The sequence below is a fragment of the Jaculus jaculus genome, chromosome 10 (genome assembly GCF_020740685.1).
Source record: "Jaculus jaculus isolate mJacJac1 chromosome 10, mJacJac1.mat.Y.cur, whole genome shotgun sequence".
Classification (NCBI taxonomy): domain Eukaryota; kingdom Metazoa; phylum Chordata; class Mammalia; order Rodentia; family Dipodidae; genus Jaculus; species Jaculus jaculus.
This window is the reverse complement of record NC_059111.1, coordinates 84,438,178-84,458,623: the sequence shown is the minus strand read 5'-3', so window position 1 is coordinate 84,458,623 and position 20,446 is coordinate 84,438,178. Positions and strand designations below refer to the sequence as shown.

The 20,446-nt window shown below is 40.3% G+C and overlaps 1 protein-coding gene across 1 annotated transcript in view; it reads right to left on the bottom strand.

Moving 5' to 3' along the window:
- Window positions 1-18,773, bottom strand: part of LOC101616317 (hyaluronidase-4-like) — a 51,717-nt gene extending 32,944 nt beyond the window's left edge. The window contains exon 1 of the mRNA XM_004658649.1: window positions 18,678-18,773. Within this exon, the coding sequence (XP_004658706.1) occupies window positions 18,678-18,773 (96 nt within the window). The remainder of the gene's footprint in view (window positions 1-18,677) is intronic.
- Between the last annotated feature and the right edge of the window lie 1,673 nt (window positions 18,774-20,446).

The following is a 20,446-nucleotide window of genomic DNA, read 5'->3' as shown; positions in this document are numbered from 1 at the left end:
CAGGCGTCTGGAGTTCATTTGCAGTGGCTGGAGGCCTTGGTGCACCCATTCTCTCTCTGTCTCTCTCTCTTTATCTGCCTCTTTCTCTCTTTGTCTGTCACTTTCAAATAAATAAATAAATAAAAGAATAAACACCAGTGCTCAGAACCTTGGTATCCACACACACCACATGGACCTTTGGCCCTGAGGTCTGATGACTGAGAGGAACAATGCTCCCAGCCTCCTGGAGTCTCTGCATACCATATGGACCCTGGATCTTGAAGTGAGATGCTATGCAAAGCCCAGTAAGTACCCTCACCTGATAACCCTGAGATCAAATAACCATGCAAAACCCAACCACACAACCCTAGCATCCTTGTGCCTATGGGTGCAACACAGACCCCTGGTGTTGATGTCAGATACCTATGCAAAACCCTGCCCCAAAACATGGAGCATCCCAACACCCATATGCAGCATGTGAACCCCAACCCCTAAGATCAGATGCCATAAAAACCCCTTACCTCACCTTCATTTCCCTACCTGTCACCACTCAGAAACCCAGAGTTCACCTGAAGTACATGGACCCCAAGGTTTGAAGTCAGGCAATGTAAAAACTCCTGTACACCAACACCCCACTGTGTAGTAGGACGATCCTGGACTCTGATATCATATACTCAAGTGAAGAGAGATGCCCTGGCAATGGGCCCCCTGGTGCCTGTGCAAATTACATGAAACCTGAGTCATGAGGTCAGACACTCACACAAAACATCCAGCCCAGTACCTAGTACCCTAGCACAGATATGCATCTGACAGACCCTGGGCCTTGATGTCACAGCCAATACAAAATTTGCCTCTAGAAACCCACACCCCAGTGCTCCCTTGTTTCATTGATCCCCCACCACCACCAACGACAGATTTCAGAAGCTGTTCCCATCAGCCAAGCCAAATTTACATCAGCTATCCTACCTACAATTCAGTACCAAATGTCTTCATGACTGAACATCAGGGAACACCTAACTAAACCAAGACCAGCTTGTTGTGAGGACTCTGGAAACAAAAATGTCAATAAGCCACATAGAAAGCTCAGTGGAAAACCTTACCAGTAGATTGGATATTTTGGAGAACAGAATATCAGGACTTGAAGTCAAAGTAGAGAAAATGGATCATTCAGTCAAGGACAATTACAATATTGTTAAAGTGTATAAATGGAATATATGAGAATTTCAGGACACCACAAAAGGACCAAACTTATGAATTATAGACATAGAAGGATAGAAAGTCCATGCCAAAGGCATAGAAAATACCTTCCTTAAAAAATCATAGAAGAAACTTTTCTAAATCTAGGGAAAGATAGGGCCTGGTACAAGAAGCATATAGAATGCTAAATAAGAGGATAAGAAATGATCCCTCCACATCATATTGTAGTTAACATACTAAATACAAAAAAAAAAAAAACATGCTGGAAGCTGTAAGAGAGGATAGAGTCACATTGAATAAATCAAGAAGGAAATAAAAAGGTTTATAGAACCAAATGAAAATAAAAATATCACACATCAGAACCTATGGGATACAATGTAGACAGTTCTAAGTGCCTATGCTACAAAATCAGAGAGATCACATATAAATATCTTAATGATGTACCTTAAGGCCTTAGAAAAACAAGAGCAAACAATGCCAAAAATAAAAAAAATTAATATCAAGGCAGAAACTAATGAAATACAAACAAAAAACTAAGGTACAGAGTTGGTTCTTGAAAAAATAAGTAAGATTGGCATGACTTTACCCAAAAGAAAGAGAAAGAAGACTCAATTTATAATAAGATTAGAAACAAAAGGACATTACATGAAATATCAATGAAATCAAAAAAAATCATAAGAACATACCTTAAAAATGTATATCCCACCAAATGTGAAAACCAAAAAGAGATGGACACATTTCTGGATGCAGATAACCTACCAAAGTTAAACAAAGATAAAAATAAATCATTTAAACAGATCTATAATAAGCAGTAACATTGGACTAGTCATCAAAATTTTTCTAACCACAACAAAACAAAAAGCCCTGATCCAGACAGATTCAACAGACCTTCAGAAAAGAACTAAAACCAGTGCTTCTCAGATTCCATCACATAGAAAAGGAAAGGATGCTTCCAAACTTTTTTTACGAAGTCAACATTACACTGATAGAAAAAAAAAACAGAGAAAGACACAACAAAAAAATTACAGATGCGAAAATTCTCAATAAAATATTTGCAAACCAAATTCAAGAATCTATCAAAAAAAATCATGTACCATGATCAAATTGGCTTCATTCCAGAGATACAAGGATGTGTTGAACACATACACAGAAAAATATCAATGTGTATTTCATCCAGGACAAAAAACACATGATCTCAATAGATGCTATAAAGATCTTTGGCATACCTTCATAATAAAAGACCTGGAGAGTCTAGGATGGGAGGCACATATCATAATGTAATCAAGGTAATAGAGAGCAAGCCTTTAGCCAAACATTATGCTAAATGGAAAAAATTTTGGAACATTCCCACCAAAATCAGAAATAAGACAGGGATGTCCATTCTACCCCTTTCCAATATAGTGCTTGGCATCTTAGCAACAGCAATAGGACAAGAGATGGAAATAAAAGGGACAAAAATAAGAAAGAAGTCAAAGCATCTTTGTTAACAGATGATATGATTCTATTCACTAGAGACTCCACCAGAAAACCCTAAGAGCTGATAAGTAACTTCTTGAGTGCCAATGATGAACACACTGAAAGAAACCTAGGAAACATCCCATTCACAATAGCATCAAAAACAATTCACAAAATAAACCTAAACAAAGAAGTAAAAGACCTATGTAATGAAAATTTCAAAGCACTAAAGAAAGGAATTGAGGACAATTGAGGGAAAGACCTTTGATGTTCGGGAATCAGAAGAATTGATAACCAAAAGCAATATACAGATTCAATACAATCCCAATCAAAACAAAGCTACCTTATATAGGTGGATAATGCTACTCTCAGAAGACAAGTGTTATGACACGAATTCCTAGTGCCAGGTACAGGATGCCTCCCCAGGAGATGCTGGTCAAGATTCCAAAGGATCCCCAAAACAATATAGACTATTGCCATACCTCCTGGTTTCCCACACCTAGGTAGTAGATTCCTATTGCTGAGCATACCACATACTGGTTACAGGACAGAGAAATCAAGCTGGAACTCAGACAGAAGCTTTCTCCCACTGGCTCGCTGTCATGGTGCTAAAAGTTGCTATGTAGACTCCTGGAGGATAAAAGTCATCAACCATCTTGTCCTGAAGTAGACCTTACATGCTACACAACTGACCTACCAAGCAAGATGTGTCTAGTGGAACAATAAGGTATGACTGTTAGGAGAGGTAACCAACCACCTTCTGATTGGATAAGGCCAGTTCCACAGGAAGGAATTTATGGCTGGTGCTGTAAACCTTGTTAAAAGTCCATGGCTGTGGTAACCTACTACTGTGATTTTGCTAAATAGTCACATTGCCAAACTACTTCCTAAATATTTGTATTTATACCTATTGATTAGTGCTGCTCTCAGCCTTGCTCAGAGTGTTGTTTTGTATTTTTTTTTCCCCATAGTGAGGGGTGGTTAATAAAGAAACCTGTAACTGGTCTGTGGGCTGAGAATAAGTGACTATTTGGGGCTTAGCCCTAAGTGGGACAGCTATATCACTCCATCTAAGGCTTGGGAACATGGAGGAAGAAGGAATGGAAAACCTGTGAAGAGCTGGAGGATGGGGAGGAATGCTGTGCAATGCTGACTTCCTAGACATGGCACGCCACCGCACTCACGAACTCGGGGCATATGCGGTTTCAGGAGCAAGATTGGTCCTGTCAGTATCCCTTAGGAATAGGAGAGGGGCTCACGGAAGCCCACCCTTCGCTGAGGAGCTATTGACGATTGACGATTGCTGAGGGAGGGGGAGGGACTATCTGGTGGTGTAGCCATAGTTGAGTTGCACGTGCTCCGGTAGATTACCCACCCCCCTCATGTTCATGAAAACTCCATGATTCAATTCGTACACACACACACACACACACACACGACATGAAAGTGGGAAAAAGAGTGGTTCTGGTATAGCAGGATTGGGAATAATATACAAGAGGGCAATCAAGGTTATAGTTTATAGGGTCAGAAATGAATGGTGAATTATGGACAGAAGTAAGAAAAATGAAGTTATCTGTGCCCTCATTCATTTTAAATATCCATTTAAAATGCATTATATACCCTGTATGAAATTATCAAAACATGTTAAAGATCAACAAAAAAGAATAAAGACCAAGCAACTAGCAAGGTGAAAGCACTGGTAATTGCAGTTTCTCCAATTTTTTTGGCCTGCCTGCAAATCGCCAGGCCTTCGGGGTTAAATACAGATGAAAGTTCTCAATGTGTTCCAAATGGCTTGCCAACTCCAACTGACAGGTGCAGTTACAAAACTGAATATTCTTAACACCAGGTAATTAAAACTTCCTGTCAAAGGTCTCTTCAAAACCGGCGCTGTCTTAAAGAAAGGTGAGGATGTAGCACCATCTGGTGGTGAGAATGAAAGACTGAGGGGAATCACTGAGAAACCTGTAACTTGTTAAAATTGGTAGTATTGTCATTGATAAAATTAACTTTCCAAATATAAGCTGTTTAAGAGCTTTTGAGACATAAGAGACACAGTCCTCTTTCCAGGAAGGGAGCAAGAAGGTAGATGACTTTTTGAATTATCACATGTAACTGGTTGTTCCTCAAATGAAACTCAGATAATACAACAGGCTCTGCTAATGAGATGTTTATGTGAAACCTTTGATGTTTCTCAAAGAAGAGTCACTTGCCTTAATCATTTTAGAAAGTTTACATTTGCACTGCCAACTTCCTTGGGGAATTTATTCTTAGATTCACTACTTCATGCAAGGAAGTGGCAAGTAGGGACCCGTCACACCAGCTTGTTGGCTAAGGTCAGAAATTAACGGTGAATTATGAACAGATGTATGAAAGGAAATACAAAAGGAATAGAAAGGGAGGGGTGGGGGTGCTTAATAAGATGGTATTGTATATGTGTAAGTAGAAGAACAGATTAATGGGGATGAAAAGGCCTAAGTGAGGTCAGGGGAAGAGACTGAGTAAAGGAAAGGTAGAGCGAGGGCTAATCAAAATCTAAGAGGATATAAATAAGTCATATGGAAACCTACCTTTTTGGACAGTGGAACACTCAGGAGCCATATATTGTTACTAGAAAACTTTCAGTGCCAGAAATGGGATACCTTCCAGTGAGTTGTTGGCCAGGGGGTCCCTGATGACCCACAACATTACAGGCCATTGCCAAGGCCCTTGGTTTCCCACCAGGAATAGATGGTAACACCCTATTGCTGAAGAGTCCATATACTTGGGCTGAAAGGTCACTGAGAGATCCTGCTGGAAGTGAGCTGAAAACCTCTTCCAAGTAGACCAGCTGGCAGAAAGCTGGAAAAAAGCCATACTGCATGGAGTTCCATGGGAGAGAGAGAAATCACCAGTGAAGATACTTATCAGTGGACACTGCAAGCCTTGTATTTGGCCAGCCAGGCTAAATGAGCCAGTGAGTGTAACAGTGGCATGTCTGCTATGGGGAAAACAACTGCCCTCTAATTTGACTGGAGGCCCACTCCATGGGAGGGAATACATCCCTGACACTGGAAATCTACAAAAGGGGTAGTCATGAGTCCTAGGGCTGTAACATCTGCTGCTGCCAGGCTAAATGTATATACTATGCTCACAAACCTGCCCAGTAAACACTTCTCTTAATGTTCATACCCATATATTAATGCTACTCTCACTTTTAGTTAGAGAAGCTTCTCTCTCCAGATGGTAGTGACCTTGGGATGACTCAGAAGTCACCATGGGGCTGAGAAGAAGTGACAGAGGAGTGCTCAGCACTGAAATATCTCTATCACACCTTCCAAGGCTCAGGGTCCATTGCTGAAGAGGTGACACAAAGAATGTAAGAGCCAAAGGAAGGGTAGGACTCCTTACAACGTGCTCCCCCCAGACATAAAGTGGCCTGGATATCCATGACCTCACAGTGCCTGACACTACCTACACAAGACCATCATAATAGGAGGAAAAGATCATGACATCAAAATAAAAGAGAGAAGCCGGGCGTGGTGGCGCACGCCTTTAATCCCAGCACTCGGGAGGCAGAGGTAGGTGGATCTCTGTGAGTTCAAGGCCACCGTGAGACTGCATAGTGAGTTCCAGGTCAGCCTGGATTAAAATGAGACCCTACCTCGAAAAATTAAAAAAAAATAAAAAAATAAAATAAAATAAAATAAAATAAAATAAAATAAAATAAAAGAGAGACTGATTGAGAGGGGAAGGGGATATGAAGAGTTTCGAAGGAGAATGTAGGGGCAGGGAGGGAATTACCATGGGATGTTGTTTATAATCATGGAAGCTGTCAATGAATGAATAAATAAATAAATATAAAAATAAAGTTATCTGTGCCTCCATTCATTTAACTTATATTTTCTTCGGTACTTTAACATTGCTTTCTTAAGAAATTAAGCATAGAAATGTGGCCGTTTGAAAGCTCGAAGAAGAAACACAATGGGCTGGTTGTGAAATCTTTCACTTTCTCCCAGGTTTCTCTGTGGTGTTCCACAGTGAGCAGAAAAGCAAAGCCCTCTTCTACAGGATGAGAAGATGATGGGATAACCAGAGCAAGAAATACTGAAACCTCCTATCACATGATTCCCAGTCATTTGTAATTGATCCTCATTAAGCCAAACTATTTTAGTTTCAAAGTATTTTGTGTGAAGTTTTCTCTGAGGATATGGAACAGGTATCTACTTACTCAGATAGAACAACAATGGAAAAAAACAAGGAAACAGCTCCAGGCAAGAGCAGTTTGGTGAACCGGTGGGTTTAACTGGAGTTACTGACTGGAACATGGGTGGGAGGTTGCTTACAGAAGCATGGGCCACTTACGAGGTGGCTACCCACTGAAGAAAACATCTATCTTCCAGCATCTATTAACTGTCTATATTTCCTTGAGGAGGGAAGGCCCTTGTGAGATCCTCCTCCTCTGAACATTAGTTGCACATAAACCATGGCGAGATATCTATTAGTAACCATTAACTGTCCATGGACCCATCCTTGGGGGAAGACATGGTTTCATGAGCTCATCTCCTCAGAAAACTGTTAACTATCTATCCATCCTTGAGGAGGGCTGTGGCCATTGGGGCCTCACTCTCTGAGTAATTATTAACTCTACAGATCTGTGGGGAAGGGTGTGGCCTCTTTAGCCCCTCCATGGTGGGGAGTTAATGGGTCCAATCTTGTGAGGGTCTCCTCTGAGTAGTTACAGATACTAATAGTTCAAGGCAGCCATCCATACTTAATGCCCCATTCAATTATCAAAACTATAGTATTTAATATTATCGAAGTATAGCTAGCAAATAGACTTAGTCAGCAGATTTCAGTACTCAAGAAAAAAGCACAGCCCAGAGGTTGAAAGTCCAGAATCTTGAACCAGATGGTATGGTTCTAATTTAGTGTCTGTTCTGTTACCTTCATTTTTAATTTCCTGTGTGAATATATATGTGTGTTTGGGTGAGCATGCATGCTCTCCAGCATGTGGAGGTCAGTGGAAAATTTCAGGTGTCAGTTCTTCTTTCACTTTGTTTGAAGTAGGGTCTCTCATTGGTCATTTCTGGGAATAGCTGGCCTGTGAATCTCTGGGGATTCTCCTGTCTCCACATCCCATCTCACCTAAAGGGCACTGGAATTACAGGTACAACACTGTGCCTGGCTTTACATGGGTTCTGGGAATTATAACTCAGGTCATCACCCATGGCTAGTGCCTTGCCCCCACTGAACCATCTCTCCAGTCTTTTTTATTGTTATTATGAGTTCCTGTTACTTAGCTATTATGCCCCTCCCCCATGCCATACCTGCCATTCTAACCAACCACAACTCTGCTTGCTATTTCTATATATTTGCCCCCTTTTTTTGAAATTTCTATTAATAAAATCATGCATAATTTCCTTTTTATGACTGGTGGTTTTCATTCAACACAATGATTATAAGATTCATCCATGCAATGCTCATTCCTTTCTGTCTGAATAACAGTTTGTTAGATGAGGTCTCACTTCATAGCCCAGGCTCATCTCAAACTTATGATTCCTCCTGCTTCATAAATGCTTGGATCATAGACTGATAACCCTCCATGCCAACCTCTCAGAACTGAGTTTAACCTAGTCAAGCTAGTGCTGGCTTTAAGATATTATGGTATCTGTGAACTATTTACATGTTGTGACAGGTAAACCCAAGGCAATATGAATAGCTTACAATTAAACTTCACAATTAATTTTACAGAAGAGCTGCTAGGTAATTTAAATGCATAGTGATAACAAGAGGCATTGTCAAGAAGGGAAATTTGAGGGGCTAGAGAGATTGCTTAGTGGTTAAGGTGTTTGCCTGTGAAGCCTAAGGACCCATGGTTGACTCTTCAGGTCCCACATAAGCCAGATGAACAAGGAGACACAAGTGCACAAGGTTGCACAGGCACACAAGGTGGCACAAAGTTCTGGAATTCTATTACAGTAGCTGGAGGCCCTGGCACACAAGTTCTCTCCCTCTCTCCCTCTCTCTCTCTCTCTCTCCCTCTCTCTCTCTTTCTCTCTCTCTCACTGACACACACACACACACACACACACACACACACACACACACACATTAAAAAAAAAAAAAAAGGAAGGGAAACTTGAGTTGTCAGAATCCAAAAGGCCGGAACTTTCTTCCACACCCAAAGATTTCTCAAGACATGGGAGACTTAAGGGGACATGAGCAGTAACTTCATTCTGTTCCAAATAATGTTGATGAAGGCACATGCATTGAGTAATTGCTATGTATTGTATGGTTGACTCAGGAATTTATCAACAAGCTGATATTTTTTAATAATTTATTTATTTGAGAGACAGAAAGAGGCAGCTAGAGATGGGGAGGGGACAATGGGAATATCAGGGCCTATAGCTACTGCAAACAAATTCCAGAAGCACGTACATCTGGCTTAAGTGGATACTAGAGAATCCAAACTGGTTCCTTCGGCTTTTCAGAAAAGTGCCTTAACCACTAAGCCATCTCTCCTGCCCATTTTGATAATTTTTCCCATTGTGTTTTTATCAGAAAGAATAATGGGAGGGTTTCCACCCTAGAGATCTAAATTGCTCTGATACTTCCCAAAAAGTGTTTAAAGACTCATTTCAAAGCCACCAGCCAATGAATGAATTGACTAGATTATATTTGAAAAGGGAATGAAAATGGGGATTTGGATAAAGTGGCCCAACCATGGCACTGATTTCACTGATGAGAATATAGAGAGAGAGTGGGTTCCTCAGGTACTCAAAGTCAGAGTTCTGGAGAGGAAAGGTCCTTGTATTGAAAGGAATGCCTGAATAGACATTAGAGTTGGCCATCTATCTATGTCTTGAGCACCTTATATAAGCCGCTTGTGACTTAGCAGTCAGTAAAGAAAGCATCTGGAGTGATAGTGTGTCATCTGTTCAAGGAGGCCATCTCCAGTGTATTGCAGAAAGGCAGCTAGTGTTCCAGTAGTAATGGCACGTAGAAGGGTAAACCACCATTCTATTTGCAAAGGCCACATACCAAGTAGCAAGCAAATGGAGCCAAAGGAATTGTCCATTCCCATAAACAAAGAACAAGGCTATGTCTCCCTTCTTCCCAGGGCAATGTAAGCCCAGAGACTCCTTAAATTCCAGAGACAATAACACCAGTTGATAGCTTCTACTTAACCACTGAACTTGGTGCATTGTGCTTTATAGATGGCTTCCTTTAGAAAACAGACACAGGGGCTGGAGAGATGGCTTAGCGGTTAAGCACTTGCCTGTGAAGCCTAAGGACCCCGGTTCGAGGCTTGGCTCCCCAGGTCCCACTTTAGCCAGATGCACAAGGGGGTGCACGCGTCTGGAGTTCGTTTGCAGAGGCTGGAAGCCCTGGTGCGCCCATTCTCTCTCTCTCTCTCCCTCTATCTGTCTTTCTCTCTGTGTCTGTCACTCTCAAATAAATAAAAAAACTTTTAAAAAAAGAAAAAAAATAGAAAACAGACACAGGAGCTCTCCTGCATCTTGACAGCCTTTATCTACCTTAATATAGATGGTAACACATCCTAACTCACATCATACATCACCCAGGCTTTGTTATCTTCCTCTTTACAGAAAAAAAAAATCGATTTACAACACAACAATTTGCCTACATTCACACAATTTATGACTTCCAAATATGAAGAATGTAGGTCATTCAGACTTGTCAACATCATGAAAATTAATATGCTTTGAAAATTAATTCAAAAAGTCTGTCAACACAAGTTGTAGGAATAAATTATTGACCAGAATAACTAGAATGTATATCACAGCTTTTTGTTTTTTGTTTGTTTGTTTGTTTTGGTTTTTCAAGGTAGTGTGTCTCTCTAGCTCAGGCTGTCCTGGAACTCACTATGTAATCTCAGGGTGACCTCAAACTCATGGTGACCATCCTACCTCTGCCTCCCAAATAGTTCATTCTTTAAAGGAAACTTATTAGCCTGATAGAGTTGTTCACAAATAACTGTGCCTTCAAGAAAGGTGGGCAGAAGGGTAGGATTCTTCTCAGAGAGGCCCATGAGTCCAACAAAGAATACAGGATATTGCTAATGCTTTTGGTTGCTTAACAGAACTACAATGTAAGACCCTATTGCTAATGATGCTACCTGCTTCAGTTGCAGAACACTGAAAAAAATCAATCTGGAACTGAGCTGGAAAACCTCTTGCCTGTTCATTATTGTAGTGCTGCAAAGTGCTATGCAGGCTGCTGGGAGACAAAGGTCATCAACAGTCTTACCCAACAGTGGACACTGTAAGTGACATAACTAACAAAGCCAGGCAAGATGTGCCCACTGGTGCAATAGTGACATGACTGCTCTCTGATTGGATTTGAGGCCTGCTCCACAGAAGGGAATTCATGTCTGGTGCTGAAAACCTAGACAAAAGCCTATGTGGCTGGTAAGTCATGGGCCCTAGTGGAGATGTTCCTACCGAGTAGATATGCTCTGTTCATTCCCATAACTTAGTCCTACTCTCTTTGGTCAGAAAAGCTTCTTTTTGCAATTGGCATGGCTACTGGGGAGACTCAAAACTCATCAAAGTTTTGAGAATAAGAGACTGTTGAGTGTTCAGAATTGCATAAGATATCTGTGTTATCCCTGAAAGGTTCAGAGAACATTGGAGTCGAAGGGCAGAAATAATGTAAGAGGCAGAGAGTGGGAAAGAGTGCTTTGGAGTGATGTCTTCCAGACATGGGCATGAAATGGCTATTGCATTCCTGCCCTCACAGCAACTGTCATTGCCTGCACACGGCCTGGGCAACATTAGGCCATCAACGTTCTATAATGTATGATGGAGGAGGCATGAAAAAGAAATCAAAGTAGAAGATGGACTAGTTGGAAAGAAGGGGTTCAATAAAAGGGGGATATATACAGAAGGGGAACAAAAGAAACTAATGGGAGAGGATCATGATCAAATTACATAATGTACATGTATGAAAATTATCCATAAAAAAGGCTTTAAAATGAGTCCAGAAAAAAGAAAGGGGGCAGACAATAAATGCTCCAAGAATTTGGGTTGAAACTAATGGGTGATGCAACAAAATATTACAAGAAAACACCAGCTCTAATTCAGATACAAGTTGTGCCCGTTGAGCATATTTCAAGATTCCTAGTTTCTCTGTCTGCAGATTTAGTCCTTTAAAACTGTTGCCAATATTCTGTTCCCTCTTCAATATTAGGTGCAAAACGCTTCTGAAATATAATGACCCATCCAAATAAATGAAATCTTTTGCCCCACACCCTTCATGGGTATCATGTCTTCACAATTCATGATATGTATATATACATAAATAGTATCATTCCTATATATATATATATGTATATATATGTGTGTGTGTGTGTGTGTGTGTGTATGTATATGTATATGTATGTATATTCATATATGTGGTTCTGTTTCTCTGGAAAATCCCAATGCAACAGTTTTAGGATTAATGTAAAGGAAGAAGTTATATGAATACAAAAGTGAGGAAAACAAAGAGATTTCCAGATGAACTATTTTATTGTCAATATATTTTTAATCCATTTTGAACACTTACAAAGCAGCAAATGATAAAGCAAATGTGTCATAACAAAACCTGCCAAAGAGCTGGGCACTCTCAGCACTCGGGAGGCAGAGGTAGGAGGATTGCTGTGAGTTCAAGGCCAGCCTGAGACTACATAGTAAATTCTAGGTCAGCCAGAGCTAGAGTGAGACCCTATCTCAAAAAACCAAAACCAAACAAGCAAACAACAAAAAAAAAACTTCCCAAGTATGTTCATGTATTAAAATTCTCAATAAAAATCTTCTAAACCTTACATTAGCACAATGAAATATGCAAATGTACTCTAAGTGGGAACTACAGTGACACAAAGCTCTTTGCTCTTTTGGTGGGTGGTTGATTTTCCTGTTTTCTTCTGTTTACTCAAGGTGTTCCTTGTATCATAATACTTTCCTTCCTAGTCACCCTCTTGTCTAAACAGCCTGCAACCCATTCTCTAAGGCACAGTTCAGTGATCCTTCCAGGCTAAAATTCCAAGTCTCCCTAGGTGAATGTGCTTCCTACCTCTTCTGAGTTCTGTTTCTCTGATACTGTGAATCGTTTCCTGTCCTAAATTAGAATTATAGTTGTTTGTGTGTTTGTGTTTTTTCCACCCCTAGAAATAACAATTCCCATGAGAGTAGCATTTACGGATAGATCATCATTTTCACTATATTGTTGTTTATTGAAGATGTCTAGATAAGTAAGTCCTGAATAAGAGTACATTTATGGATTATTTCCATCTCTGTAGTTATAGCTCTTCTCTTCAGTTGGTGCCATAACAGTTTCTACAAACAAGTTGTATCAAGTGACTGTAAGCTTTTCTATATGACAGTGGCCTGGTAGGGAATACTTATGAGGTACTACAGGGATGAAAATTAATAACTGTCTGAAGAATAAGCTTCAACATTGATAGTTTTTTAATTTTTTTGTTTATTTTTACTTATTTGAGAGCAACAGAGAGAGAGAGAGAAAGAGGCAGATAGAAAGAGAGAGAATGGGCGTGCCAGGGCCTCCAGCCCCGTGCGCCCCCTTGTGCATCTGGCTACCGTGAGTCCTGGAGAATCGAGCCTCGAACCGGGGTCCTCAGGTTTCACAGGCAAGCATTTAACTGCTAAGCCATCTCTCCAGCCCAACATTGATATTTTAAATGAGGGAAATTTATGAAAAGAGGTAGTTTTTTTTTAAATAAAAAAAAAAGCTTTGAAATGTATTTTGGCGACTTTGCTGTAACTAGGGAACTTCCTGGTTCTAACATGAAATGTTCTTGATATTTGTCTGTGATAAAAACTAACTGCTAAATATGTAACTAAAGCAAAATACAAGGATCTGTGTACTCATCTAATATTTCACTTTAATATTTCTGTACCCTGAATGAACAGTGTGTACTTTTAATCTAAACTCAGAACACTTCATTAAGTTCACAATATGTGACACAAAAAGAAAGAACAATTTCTGAGGGGTAAAAAGCAAAAGCTAGATCTGTTTCAGGAACCAAGAATTTTAAAATTCCAATTTAGCATGCTTAACAGCTGATTCCTTTGTCTGGGGAAAATATCACCAATATGCTATGGTTTGGAAACTGATATGGTATGACGCTCAGTTCAACTGGTTACACATTTTATTTAATCTAAAAGTTCCTGTGACTAAATTTACTATAGAAGAAAAGGATAAGATTTTACGGGGCATTCAGTTTGTTGAGTCAATATTTACTGGAAATGATGTATGTTGTGTTGCGTGTTGAGGACTCATTCATGAAAAAAACATAGCTCCTATAGCCGGGCATGGTGGCGCATGCCTTTAACCCCAGCACTTGGGGAGGCAGAGGTAGGAGGATCGCCATGAGTTCGAGGCCACCCTAAGAATACGGAGTGAATTCCAGGTCAGCCTGAGCTAGAGTGAGACCCTACCTTGAAAAACCAAATTATATATACATAAATTATATATATATATATATATATATATATATATATATTCATGATTAGAGCTGTTTGAAGGAAGTAGATATACACAGAGAACCAACTGGTAAGTCCTTGTTGTCATTCAGTTGCGATTTTGATTTTGCTTATTGTTGACGCACTGTGGTACAACATATGATCTCTTTTCCTGCCTCATACCCAAAAAGATAGAGTTTATTCTCTCATTGTATGGCAATTTCTCCTTAATGCCCAATCAACAAACACAAAATTCTTCAGAAAGAGAAGCTGGGGTTCAGGCCAATTGGAGATTATGCTTTCATATCTCCAAATGGAAAGAAGTTCAGAGTTGGAGAGGGGTACTGGCTCCTAGAGATGGTTTTCTGAGGTGGTAGAAGGCTGTCTTATTCCCACCAGATCCTAATCAATAGCAGAACATATGAAAAGACATGGAATAAGGGGCTAGTGACTCAATCCCTATTATTCTGATCTGAGCCTGGGAGAAAACCCCCAGGACTAAACTAAGCATTCAGGAAGGGTACTACATAAGCCATAAGGCAACCTGCTTTAAAATAGGTTACATAGGCTTGAGTAATTGGGATGACAATTAAACAGCTTGAACAAATTCCTCAAGAGCCCTCTCTTCCTTGACAGTACAGGAGGAACTATACAATGCCTTTGGAAACAATGCTAAACACTGTTTTATTAAGCTGCTTGACAAGAAGATTCAGAGCAAGGCATGTTTTGATTTTTCAAGACAAAGTGACAAAACTTTTGTTTCATTCACATCGCATATGCCACCTTCACATTCTAAAACTGGATGTTGATCCATAAATGTATACTTGTGATAAATATGAAAATAGAAAACAGTACTACATGCTAGAGTTTCTTAAAGGAAAAGCCACAAACAAATGTCCGACATATTAAGACATATTCAACCATTTTAGTGTTTCTTCATTGAAACATGCCTTAAAACCAATGCATAATTTTCATATTCTATTTATTTTGTTTTGCTTTGAAATCAGACAATATTATAATGCCTTGTACTGAAGTAGTACAAAAGGAACATATCATCAGAGTTGATCTTTTCTTAACTGACACAAAAGATGAGGAGTAATCAAACAGTGAAGACATGTGAAGAAGTGGAAATTCATGAAAAAATTCAGACTGAGTACAAGTAATCCTGAATATCACTGGCAAGCAACAGTCAGTATGTCCTTGAGCCCAAACTAGCTGCTAAGCATTTATTTCGCAAGTATGAAAATTATATTAATAAAAACTTTGCTGCGTGTGGTGGTACCTGCCTTTAATCCCAGCACTGAGGAGGTAGAGGTAGGAGGATCACTGTGAGTTTGAGGCCAGCCTGAGACTAACTACACAGTGAATTCCAGGTCAGCCTGGACTACAGTGAGACCCTACTGTGTGTGTGCGGGGGGGGGGGGGGGAGAGAGAGATTTAAAAAAAAAATCTTTGCTTAGAAGCAAATTCTTTTACTGATTAACTTTGATTGATCAAAGCATGGTCAGCTTTGTGCAAATGGTAGGGGGACCACTTAAAGGGAAGGCTGCTGTAAAACCTAAATTCTGAATACAAGGATGAATCACACCACTATTAAGCAGTTCTTATGCTCTGCATTTCTGGTCTTGGGGTTTTGTCTGTTTGTAACTGCCTGTGTACAAAAAATAAAAAAAATAAAAATTCAGAAAAGCTAGGTAATTCTAACAAGGAGAACATTGTTTTGTCTTTATTTCTACTTACAGCTTTATTCTTTTGACAGGAATGAGACGAAAAGTTTACATTTTGCCAATGATAGTGGATCAAAGCCTCTATGTTCTGGCAACATATTATCAATGTATTCCAGGCTTTGCAACACTTTATAAGTTGGCAGCCAGCCAAGGCTGGATGGGACCCATACTTGTATCTATCTCTGAGTTCAAGGACCTTCAAGAAGCAGAGGAAAAGTAGAGATATAGCTGTGGAAAGAACGAGAAATAAAGTAGGATGCATTACTGTTTCAGTGAAGCCCTTTGGCATACACCGTCTCTCTTGATCCTTACTTCCTTGGGACGTAGGTTATCATCTCCCCCAGTTTCAAGACACTGAGGCTGAGGAGGTTAACCTGTCGTAAAACAAGGTTCACCAAATACTAAATCAGGAGAAGACTGAGTGACCACCCTCTCAGTTACAGCTAAAACCTGCCTACTACTCTATGTAGCAAGCTATCAAATCCCAGTGAGTGTTTTTTCTTATTTGTTCAAAGAAATCAACATATTTAATTTTTAACAATTGTTTATGGTAAAAGTATTTAAGCAAATGAAAGAAGTAATTATCCAAATGATTTATAACAGGAAAACACCACTTTTCTTTTGTCATATTCACAAAGAGATTCTGATACAATCATCGGGCTTATAGCTGACGATGAGGGAGGTGACAGCTCCATGTGGCTTATTCTAAATATGTACAATACTCAGAGTAATGGCCACATAACCCAAGCCTGGTACTGCCAGAGTTTCCCACATCCTGGAAGATTCCATGTTTTCCTTGGGGTTGGTGGCCTTCATGAACACTGGCAAATGCAGACCAAAGTTTATGTGGCTCATAAAAGCTTTACACAGAGTTAAGGTAAGCAAATTTATTTGTAAAAAACAAAACTCAAGGAAAGACCTTTGGGATAAACATAACAAAATGTTGCTAAAACCCTGCAGATTTTTATCCACAAAGTAATTCCCTAGTAATGAGTTGTGAGTGCTGATGAGTTTGTTTTCTTCCCGGTTTCCTATTTCCGACCTTTCTAATTCCCTTCTTTAGCAACAGTCAGAATATTCCAAAATAATCCTTTCTGAGGCTCCATCAGCAGCTGTGAAACCTCTGAACTTCTGTTTGCATTGGGCCAAGTTTTCAGTGAAGTCAGTGTAGAGCTCATGACACTCCTTGTATTTGAATTGAGCAACTTCCCAGGTGTTGAAAAAATGTAAGGTTCAAGACTAGTTCCTATCAAGAAGGGGCTGAGGGCTGGAGAGATGGCTTAGCGGTTAAGCGCTTGCCTGTGAAGCCTAAGAACCCCAATTCGAGGCTCGGTTCCCCAGGTCCCACGTTAGCCAGATGCACAAGGGGGCGCACGCGTCTGGAGTTACTTTGCAGAGGCTGGAAGCCCTGGCGCGCCCATTCTCTCTCTCTCCCTCTATCTGTCTTTCTCTCTGTGTCTGTCGCTCTCAAATAAATAAATAATTAATTTAAAAAAAAAAAAAAAGAAGGGGCTGAAAGATTGTAAGAGCCACGGGTTGAGACATCATGCCCAGAGGCATTCCCTTCCCCCCAAAAAATAACTGACTGCTGCTCCCACAATACATAAACTGAAAACCCATGGAGAGTACCTGCAACCCTACTGCGGAGTGTCCCCAGTGGAGTGGGGGCAGGGACGAGGGAAAAAAGGGTACCAACACATGATGTATCCATACAAAACATCTTATTGATGATTATGATAAACATTTAAAAATACAAAACTATTAGTTCCTGTCAAGAGTTTCTGTTTATTTTTTTTTATTTATTTGAGAGCAATAAACAGAGAGAAAGAGGTAGAGAGAGAGAGAATGGTTGCTCCAGGGCCTCCAGCCACTGCAAACGAACTCCAGACACGTGCGCCCCCTTGTGCATCTGGCTAATGTGGGTCCTGGGTAATCAAGCCTTGAACTGGGGTCCTTAGGCTTCACAGGCAAGCCCTTAACTGCTAAGCCATCTCTCCAGCCCGAGTGGGTATTTTTTGTTTTGTTTTTTGTTTTTAACAATTATGATATTGTTATTGAGCTGAACACCAAAAGTCTGTGCTGAAATTCTAATTAGTATGTAGGTTAGAGGTAGTTTGGACTCATGCCTCTGACATCTTATGCACACAAACACCACCATAGAGAGACATACAGACAAAGAGAGGAAGAAGAGAGAGAAAGAGAGATGATCCAAGTATTTACTGGCAGAAGTTTCTGCTAAGAGTTTATGACAGTCATTTTATTGAAAGGGAGTGCCCGAGAGCTGTTGTTCATGGTGGTGAGTCAGTATATTTGAGTTCTCTGGTACTTATTTAACACATCTAAGGAAGATAATTTTCAGACTCTTAGAGGATTTAGTGTCTCAAATTTACTGGCCCATGTCATAATGTATAGTAGTTAAAATCATGTCATATTTCAATCTCTTTGATATTTAAAGAATCACTACTAGAAGCCAAATTTAAAAAAAAAAAAAAAAAAACTAGAAAAAGGCTATAATGGGAGAGGAGAAGGGAAGCCTTAAGGGGAAGCACAGCAAATATATAAATAGAGGGAGAGTAAACTGAGGGTGGAAAGTGCTAGGGGGATCCAGTGAGGGGGGTGGAAGAGAAGAAGGGTTGGAGAAGGCTTATCCAAAAATAAAGACAACATAGCTGAACCATAGGGAAACCTACTTCTTTGTTAGAGAATCAAAAACATAATTTAAACCATAAATTGTTATAAGAAAATCCCAGTTCCAGAGGTGGAAAACCTCCCAGAAGTTACGTGCTGGTCAGGAAGGTCCTTAAGGCTCCAAATCAATACATGCTCTCCGCCATTGCTCTTGGTTACTTACCAGAACGAGAATGGAAGACCCTGCTGTGTGGCTGGACCCAGCAATCAAGCCGGCACTGAACGAGAAGCCCCCCACCCCCTGCTGGCCAGATGCCATAGTGCCAGAAGACCTATGCAGGCAGCTGGGGGAGAAAAGTCACCCACAGTGAGTCCTGCAAACTACACAAGTGACCAGCCAAGCAAGATGAGCCCAGTAGTGCAACTGTGGCAAGACTGTTATGGGGTGAACAACTGCTCTTAGACAGGATTTGAGGTACACTCCACAGAAGGGAAATCATGCTTGATACTGAAAATCGAATCAAAAGCCTATGGCTGGGAAGGTCCTAAGCACCGGGTAGGAAACTACTGCTGTTCTCTGACTAAAGTAAATGGACATACTATTCCCACCAAACTACCCTCTAACTACTTGTGTTTATGTCTGTGCATCAGTGCTGTTAGAACACTTTCGGTAAGATTATTTTTTTTTTTATTTTTCTTATTTTTTGCTGATGGCAGTGACATCTTGGGAGACTCAAACTTATCAAAGTGCTGAGAAGGAGTGAAACCCGTGACACTAAATGACATGTCTCCTTCACATCTACCAAGGCTCAGGGAACATTTAGAAAAAGTGGCAGAAAGAAAAAAAAGAGCAGGAGGATGGGGAAGAGTACTTTGGGAAATTGTATCCTGTACCTAGATGGCTGTCATTGCTGGAACATTCGTGAGCCCATCAACATGTCATCATGGCTGATGAAGGAAGGTAAAAATAAAACAAGGACATCAAAATAGTAGAGGAACCAGTTACAGGGAGGAAGAGGTTCAGTGGAATGGGTACAGGGAGTGGAGCCAGAGATAATGGTGGGAGGAAACCATGATCAAAGTACATTAAATACATGTATACAATTTTCAATAACACTTTTGTGGGGGAGGTTCAAGGTAAGGTCTCATTCTAGCCCAGGCTGACCTGGAATTCGCTATGTATTCTCAGGGTGGCCTCAAACTCATGACAATCCTCCTACCTCTGCCTCCCAAGTGCTGGAATTAAAGGCATATGCTACAACACCCAGCTATAAAATGGTGGGTTTTAAGAACAAAAAAAAAAAAAAAACAGAGTCATAGACCAATGTGGCGGTACACACTTTTAATTTCAGCACTCATACTCAGCTGACTGAAGAAATCAGAGGATTACTATTAGTTTGAGGCCAGTCCCAGGCTATAGAGTGATTTTCAGGTCAGCCTGGGCTAAAGTAAGACCCTATCTCAAAATAAAACAAGAAGTCTTTATATTGATTCCTAAATAGATCTAAACTTTGACTTGCTCCCGTCTCTCACTAACTGTCCCCAGCAGCATGGAGCACAGCTTGTGTGGAGTGGTATCTGGTGTTTTTGCTCTGTATAAATAGTTCTCTGCTTGTAAAGATCCATGTCCCTGTCTGCATATGTTCTTCTGAGCTCTACCCACCTAGCACCCACTCCGTAAAATCTTTTACAATGCCCCTTCAGAGGATTGAGCAGGCTCTTCTCCATGTTTTTTGGTTGGGTTTGGCTTCTTTTTTTTTTTAAAAAAGTTAGAGGATTCTTTTATTTTAATGATTGATTCCATATAATAGCAAAGACCACTATGTACAAAAGGCTGGGCTTCATTTCTCTTCCTCCTTGGACAGTTTTCATGTCCTCCTCCTTCTTAATCTGGAGTGGCTCTGTTATGTGCTATGGGATCTGAATTACCCTCAGAGGCTCAAGTACTGAAGCTTTAATTGGATCATGAGAGTTCTAACTTCATCAGTGAAT